The sequence below is a fragment of the Triticum dicoccoides genome, chromosome 5B (genome assembly GCF_002162155.2).
Source record: "Triticum dicoccoides isolate Atlit2015 ecotype Zavitan chromosome 5B, WEW_v2.0, whole genome shotgun sequence".
In the NCBI taxonomy this organism is placed as follows: Eukaryota; Viridiplantae; Streptophyta; class Magnoliopsida; order Poales; family Poaceae; genus Triticum; species Triticum dicoccoides.
Genome location: NC_041389.1, coordinates 350,845,346 through 350,853,331, shown reverse-complemented (window position 1 = coordinate 350,853,331; position 7,986 = coordinate 350,845,346). Strand labels below are relative to the sequence as shown.

General features: G+C 45.9%; 1 protein-coding gene across 1 annotated transcript in view; it reads left to right on the top strand.

Moving 5' to 3' along the window:
* The first annotated feature begins 7,619 nt into the window (after nucleotides 1-7,619).
* The window catches only part of LOC119308864 (BTB/POZ and MATH domain-containing protein 1-like), an 18,022-nt gene continuing 17,655 nt past the window's right edge, over nucleotides 7,620-7,986 (top strand). Inside the window, exon 1 of the mRNA XM_037585031.1 lies at nucleotides 7,620-7,936. Within this exon, the coding sequence (XP_037440928.1) occupies nucleotides 7,778-7,936 (159 nt within the window). The 5' untranslated portion in view covers nucleotides 7,620-7,777. The remainder of the gene's footprint in view (nucleotides 7,937-7,986) is intronic.

The window sequence follows — 7,986 nt, the reverse complement described above, 5'->3', positions numbered from 1 at the left end:
GGAGTACCCTCACCCGATCCGGTACCTCCTCGCCGCCGCCGGCTACCACCAAGCAGGCCACCACCCTGTGTCGTCCCCTCGTTTTTCTCTCAACCTCGAGCTCTCGCGTGTCTCTCTCTTTCTGCTCATGATGGGTCGTGGCTTGCTTCCTCCTCTTTGTCACGCATTGCGCACCCATGGCATCGTTGTCGTTGCTGATCCTCACCCGCCGAGCGCCTCCCACTCGTCCTCTATTGTACAGCCATGCCATCACCTCCCTACATCAGCCTCCACTTCCCAATGATCCTCCGGCCTTGCCTCTGCACATCTCCACATGTCAGCCTTGCCTCTTCATCACACGCCAGCAAGCCGCTGCCTCATCCAACCCTTCCTCTGCTCCCAGATTATTATTTTTAGAAAATGTTGGTTGTTTGGTTTTTTTGCACTATTTTAACTTGGCCATAAAAAGGAAAACTTTTTAGGTAAATTTCAGCTGGTGGCTTCCCCTTCCTCTAGAAAAATCCCATCCTCTTCCCTCATCTCTCTTCTTCACCCATCGATCTCCCCTCGTCCTCCCCTCGTTTGGTGTAGTGCCGCCACCAGGAGGAGTGCCCTTGCCCGATCCGGCGCCTCCTTGCACTGCTTTGATGGCCTCTTGCCACCCGTTGTCATCGGCGACCACCAAGCAGGTCGCTACCCCGCGTCGTCCCCCCAATTTCCTCTCACCCTCGAGCTCCCACACATCTCTTTCTTTCTCTAGCTGCTCATGATAGGTTGTGCCTTGCCTCCTCCTCTTTGCCTCGCACCACTCGCCCATGGCGCCGTTGCCGCTATTGTGCTGCTGATCCTCACTCGTCGAGCGCCTCCCGCTTGTCCTCTGCTGCATGGTCATAGCATCACCTATATGCATCGGCCTCCTCTGCTCAATTACGCCTCCGTCCTTGCCTCTCCACATCTCCATATGCCGGCCTTGCCTCTGCATCACGCACCAGCAAGCTGCTGCATCGTCTGGCCCTCCTCTGCTCCCAGATTTGGTTTGGGCCACACCCGTGGTTGTTGCATGTCGATTGTGCTTGTCCGATTTGGAGTTCCCTTTGAAGCTACGGATTGCGTATTCCTTTGCTCCCTCATCCCTCTTGAGGGATTAAATCCTTTGTTCTATCCACCCTTGTACACTTGTTGATTTCTGATGCGGCAAAGTCACCTGCGTATATAAATTGATTGAATTGTATGCAAAGGAGCAAGGTGGGACTAAACCATGAGACATGAGATTGAGAAGGTTACGGTTGAGGAGGCCGGAGAGGGCTAGCATCGACAGACAGGTCACAAGGGCGCTAGCAGCCAACATATCCACCAGAAGCTATCCCCCCTTCCATCCTCCATCAACGCCCACGAGCGCAGCAAGGGTAGCCTCCCTTACCCGAGAAAGCACCCACGGCATCTGTTGGAAATATGCCCTAGAGGCAATAATATTGTATTACTATATTTCCTTTTTCATAATTAAGAGTTTATATTTCATGCTATAACTGCTATGATCCTCGAATATGTGATTCAGTGGAAAACTCATATGCATGTGTGGAATGATAAACGGTAAAGAATAGGTTCCTAGTCTTGCCTCTAAGACTGGCTCAAGTGTTGTTGGTGATCATGTTTTTTGGATCTCGGTATATCATTAAGTGTAATGCTAGTCCTGAAATAACAATGGTAGTCATATTGAATCAATCCAATCTTATTTGTTATACTTTAAGATAATATCGTCTGGAATCAATTGTTATAACATGGAGTGTTATCATGTGTTTTAGTTCCTCGGACCATGAGAGTATTGTAGTCACTTCCTATCGTGCGGTGAGCTTTGGGGTTGCTCAAACGTCATTTGTAACATGGTGATCATAATGATAACTTACAGGTTCATCAGTTTGATAAGGTACTAGATATCTCGAGAGTGGGATTTGATCCTCCGACGATGGAGAGATATTCTTAGGGCCCTCTTGGTGTGATGGAATCCATCATCATCTGGCCAGACATAGGTGACTATGTCGCGGGGATGCTGAAACACTTCAACAAGAAAGAAGAACAAAACTGGCAACGAGATTGACGGTATAGTGAGCATGTGTATGACTCAGGAGGATACCGATGCATCTCGGGTTTTGTGAAGTATAGCGAAGCAAAGGCAACATCGCATTATAACCAAAGTTTCACTCGAATGTCATTCGTGTAATCATAGGGATCGATATGGATGTCCACAGTTCCGCTATTGGTCATTGAACGAAGGGGTTTCGTTCATGTCTATGATTCACTGAACCTACAGGGTCACAAGGTTAAGGTAATCACGATATGTTGAATGTTAGTAGGACGAGAATATCGAGGATTTGTTAGTGGAATTGTTTCTTCACAATAGTTTTGAGAGGAACCGGGAGTGTTTCGGGTCACCGGAAGGGTTTCGGTGTTTACCGGGCAATACTGGGTATTGTCGATAAATTATATGTAGGTGGAAAATGTATCCGAAGATGTTAAATTATATATAATATGCTCTATTGTTAGAGGGCTTTTATATTTAATTTAACATCAACGAGCCTAAAAAGTCGACGTGGTGGAAGGCAGCTTGGGCCACCAAGGCCCAAGTGGGGGAGGCACCCCCTTTGCCACGGAATGAGGCTGAATTGGGGAAGGGAGAGGACTCCTCCTCCCCTCCCTTGCCGGCACCCCAAGGAGGGAAGTCCCTCCTTGGTGGCTGCCCTCTTCTCCCCCTCTAACCAATATATACTTGAGGTATTGGCCACAATTCAGATACAAGTTTTGGAGCCTCCTCTAGTTCATCTAGTGTTAGTTCTAGTTGGTCCTAGTTGACTAATTAGAGCTAGACCTAGTTCCTCTAATCCTCATAATTATAAGCCCAGTGTGGTTCTAATATCCTCCCTCTAATTCTCCGACGATGATTAGTTCTGGACAGCGAAGCACTGCTGGATCGTGAAGACTGTATGCTTGCAACCAAGTAGAGAGGCCGTGCTTTCGGTCTTCCATTCGAGGGCGGTTCGCGGGATCGTCGTCAACAGTTCGAGGGACTTCAAGTACGATCTATACTGACTCATCTATTTCCGCTACACTCCGGAGTCGGTAATTATCGTTGATCCAAACCCTATATGCATCTTCGTATTGTTCCTGGGTGTTTGTAGGGCGATTTTTTGTTTTCTACTACGTTTCCCAACAATGTCCGTCTTCTCGTCCTCCGTCGCGGTTGTAGCCGTCTCCGCCACCGACAAGGGCGCCGCACCTCACCTTGTCCTACGCCGCGGCTGGATAAGATAAACACAAAATAAAGGATAGCGGGCTGAATACTTACAAATGTAGGATTTTTTTTGTAAAGACGAAACATTATCTCGGATATCCACTTAAACACGGACTACATATTAAATATCTAAATCAATAGGGACTATTCTATAAGATTGCTGGCGATGAACGGGCAAAAGAAATTGGTATTTTATTAGTAGGTAAAGATAGAAAACCAGCCCTTAACACACGGCACTTCCCATTTGACTCTTTAGCCATTCGTTATAGGTCATTTGCTAACGGTCGCATGAAGCGCACAACCCGTGCCGCGAGATGGGCCGGCCCATCTATCATTTTTTAAATCCCGCAAAAGAAATGTGCTCCTGATGTGATTCAAACCGGAGCCGTCGTTGTTCGAAGTTCGCTGCAGTAACCACTCTAGCCACTTCACGCTACGTGCCTTATTGCTTCATTTTCATCTTTTCTCTCGTCTTCTTCTTCTTTTCTTTTTTCGTTGTTCCTTTTCCAAAATGCGTGAACTTTTTCCCAAAAGTCGATGAACTTTTTAAAATTCGTGAACATTTTCTTCAAAATCGATGAACTTTTTCAAAATTGGTGAACCTTTTTTCAAATATGATGGTTTAAAAAATACCCTGAACTCTTTTTTCAAAATCGGGGAACTTTTTTTGAATTGGATAACTTTTTTCCAAAATCGATGAACTTTTTTTCAAAATCACTGCTTTTCTCAAACCGATGATTTATTTGAAAATTGATGAACTTCTCCCAAATTCGATGAGCTTTTCTCGAATTTGATGATATTTTTTTCAAATTCAATTAACTTTTTTCACTTTGATAATTTTTTCAAATTTAAGAACTTTAAAAAAAATCCTGTGCGTTTTTTAATTCACGTTTTTTTAAGTCAATGGTTGACCGTCTACCGTGTCCAATCATGAGCGAACCAACCAGACTAAGTCAGGAGGTAGCCAGAGAGCACTCGCGTTTTTCGTCCCGGCCTAAGAGGTGGTTGTGTGGGCGCCAGAACCCCTAGTTGGTGCTTAAAGCGCTGACTAGGCACATTCCTAATCCTAGGCAGCCAAACCAAATACTCCCTCCGTCCCAAATATAAAAACGTTTTCTAACACTACACTAATGTCAAAAACGCTCTTATATTATTGGATGGAGGGAGTAGTTTTCGTAGTAAAAAATTTTAACGATCTAGGTTGTATAGAATCACGGTTCCTAGGCGAATAGGTCTCTGTGCACTATATGGGTCAGCCCATTTTGAGTTTTTTCATGGTTTTGGGATGGTTCTATAACCTTCCCTGAGGCGGTCTTTTTTCCTTTTCTTTTTTGTATGGTTATTTAGTTTAATTTAATTTTTCCTTTTCCTTTTCCTTTTTCGTTTTTCTTTTAATTTCCATTTTTTCTTTTTGTTGTTTCTTATTCTTTTATTCATGTTTGTTTTTTCTTTTCTTCTTCTTTTTATTACTCTTTTGCGAACATCTTTCAAATCTGTGGACAATATTCTGAAATAGGAATAATTTTAGAAATGCGTGAACTTTTTTGAAATCATGAACATTTCTTGATTTCGTTTGTATTTTTTATGAATTCATGGATTTTTTTAATGTGAATATATTTGCAAACTCATGGGATTTTTTTAATTAGTAAACATTTTTAAATCAACAAACATTTTTTATAATTTGGATACAATTTTTGAAATTTACGAAAAAAATTGACAAACATTTTTTTAATGCATCAATTAAAGTGTTCCCAATGAGTCTGGATTGCCCACTGGCGTGCTTCTAAAGTAGTGCCTAAACACAATGCTATGTCGGATTCCTAAGCCACTTTGCATGTTTCTATCTATGGGTATAACCAGTACAAATACGTGCATACACACGGCAGCCTCGTATCACATACGCCACCATTGTTCTTTCCCACTCCGGTTACCAAACGGTGATTAAGGAAAAAATGTCCCATTGGACACAACCTATAGGTTTTTTTAGGGGTGGACACATCCTATAGGTGGTCTTTGTTTTACCCCTTGTTGCAACGGTCCGGGACAAAGGGATATAGGGCCTATCACACACCTACTTCCACAATTAGCTGGTCCACCAACAATAATAACCTTCCGTCTAAGTTGGCATATGTTGGATGATCGACTTCACCCAACATCAAGAAGACTATTAACATAAGCATGCAAGGATGATATTAAATCCTAATATCAAACGATCTATTACACGCTAGGGTTCATCCATATCCCCGAGAGCTAGGGGAATTACTCACACATGGAGCCGACAAACATCATAGAGTTGGTGATGGCAAACATGAATGGATTTAACATGTAAAACAAGTTGATCCACTAGGGTTCCTGAGGTTACAACGAGGTGGATGTGGATGATGATGACAGTGGTGATGATGTTGTAGCGCCCCTTGTGCTTGGTGGTGAAGACGGCGATCTCCTCCTTTGCCGGTTCCCCCTCCGAATCACTCCGGAGGCTAGGGTTCCTCCTTCTGGACGAGTTTCTTATATCTCCTCGCGTCTGATCTCCAATCTGATTCCACGGGGTGGAAATAATCGACGATGCAGTTCCCTATGCGCCTCATACGACCGCCCATACAAGTAGGCACACTCGTATGGTTGGTCGTCTTTTGCTCTGGAGACGCCGCTGACGCCTCTCCTCTGGTCCCCTTGCTTTATTCTTTCATGGTAGATGATTATCATATTAAATAATTTGGTTCCACCATAATCCCCTGGGATCCCTTCCATATGCATTTATTTGCTCCAAAAGTATTCCCTAAGGAATTATGACAAAAAGGGGTGCGCGAACGCGGTAAATCTCCACAAAGACTATCATGTAGGCACAAAATGACCATAAAAATTAACACATAATTTGGACTCAACATGTTAGCAAACGAGGCATCGGGGTTAAAGTATTAGTCCATCAGCATCAAGCGGCCCCGAGCCCTATTTCAATTGAGCACTCGATAACCCTTAATCGATCCCTTAAAATTAAGAACATGCTCTCCCGCACGTTTCGCATCTGCAAGGAACGCATGCATCATCGTTGTTTATCTGTGTAGTCCTCCTCGTTGGACGAGTCATCGGAGACTCAGTGTAGTGCTTGTATATGTACTCCGTGTCTGAATCCATTGCTTCAAAGAAATGACAAAAAAAATTAGCACGGGCATTTCACGAAACACTTGGCTGGCGTGGTGACTATCGTAGGAGCGGAAGGTACCTATGAGGCGGATGGACGAGAGGTGTGGACCGACGGCAGAGGACAAGCGGCGTGAAGGTTGGGTGCAGCGGTGGAGGTCACGGAGTTCCGGGAAGGGCTTGGCAGGTGACCGGGATGGTAGAGCGTCAGCGTCGACTGGAAAGAAAACTGATGCAGAGAAAGAGGGAAGAATGGTGACACAGGGTTTTGGGTGGGTTTTTTGATGGGCCAGGGGTGTCGGAGTCCTACGTGGATGATGCTCGAACTCCTGCAAAGCCCCCGTGGCTTGCTTTCGGTTTGCAGGAAAACAGACGTCCTGACTGTTCCATGGATCGATGCAGGACGCAGTTGGATGTTGACTGCATCCGGACAGCTCGGTTCGGACGCTTGCGGCCGAGTCCACTTTGGAGGATTTCTTTTAGGGGGGCCAGTTTGAAGATTTTTTTTTAGAATACTTACCCTTTTATTAAAGGGTCGACACAGCCCGTCCCATGCCAGTCCCTTTTACGGTCGGGCTGGTGCCGGGCCGGCCCATATGGACAGGTCTGCTCAACACGCAGCCACGTCCACGCAAGCTACCCCCCATGAAAACCGAGCTGCACATGCAAGACCAAGGGCGCCACCCGAGGGATTTGTCAAGATTCATGTCGATGGGGCAGTACAGCGCAACCGGCGAGGATCTGCGGCGGCAGTATGCCGGGACCACGCGGGCAACTATATGGGAAGTTCAGCTCTTGTCATTCCAGAAATAACGGACCCACCAACGCTAGAGGCGATAGCATGCCGAGAAGGTCTTGCTTTGGCCGAGGATCTTTTGTTGAACAACCTGATCATCGCATCGGATTGCAAGCGGGTTGTAGATGACATCATACAAGGCAACCAGGGAGCATATGGTTCGGTGATCACAGATATAAACCTCCGGTCTTCGGTTTTTGCTGGTAATTTTGTTTTTGAAAGCCATTCTTCAAACGGTGAAGCTCATAGTTTAGTTAAACATGCTCTTTCTCTCGGTGCGGGGCGCCACACTTGGTTGGTAAACCCCTATGATCCGATTTGTATTCCGCCACGTGTGGACTATCAGCAATAAAGTTTAGCTTTGGCCCTAAAAAAACGCAACGCTCGAGTACCACCAGTCCCAACCGTAGCCGCACCCCTCTTCCTGCCGCCACCCACCATCCCCGCCGGCAGCAGCCTGCGAAGATCCATGTAAAATCGCCGACGCCGCCGCTTCCCGGATTTGCATATCGCTGCCGTCTGCCGCTGCCGGTTCCCCCATTAGAATCGGGCGAGGTCAAATCCGAGGGTTCATCATGGCCCCATCAGATTGCGAAATACTCCCAACAAGAGACAGTCGCATCTTCCATTTCCGGGTAAGACTCTCGTCGCCAGAGGATACTAGTGATGTAAACGCGAGCACCGTCGTTGCTGGATGCAAATGCAAAGCTGTTTACCTACAGTCGAGCCCCAAAATCATAGTCCGAAAAGACTCTTCTGTGGAGGGTCGGGATGGCTCTGGCTC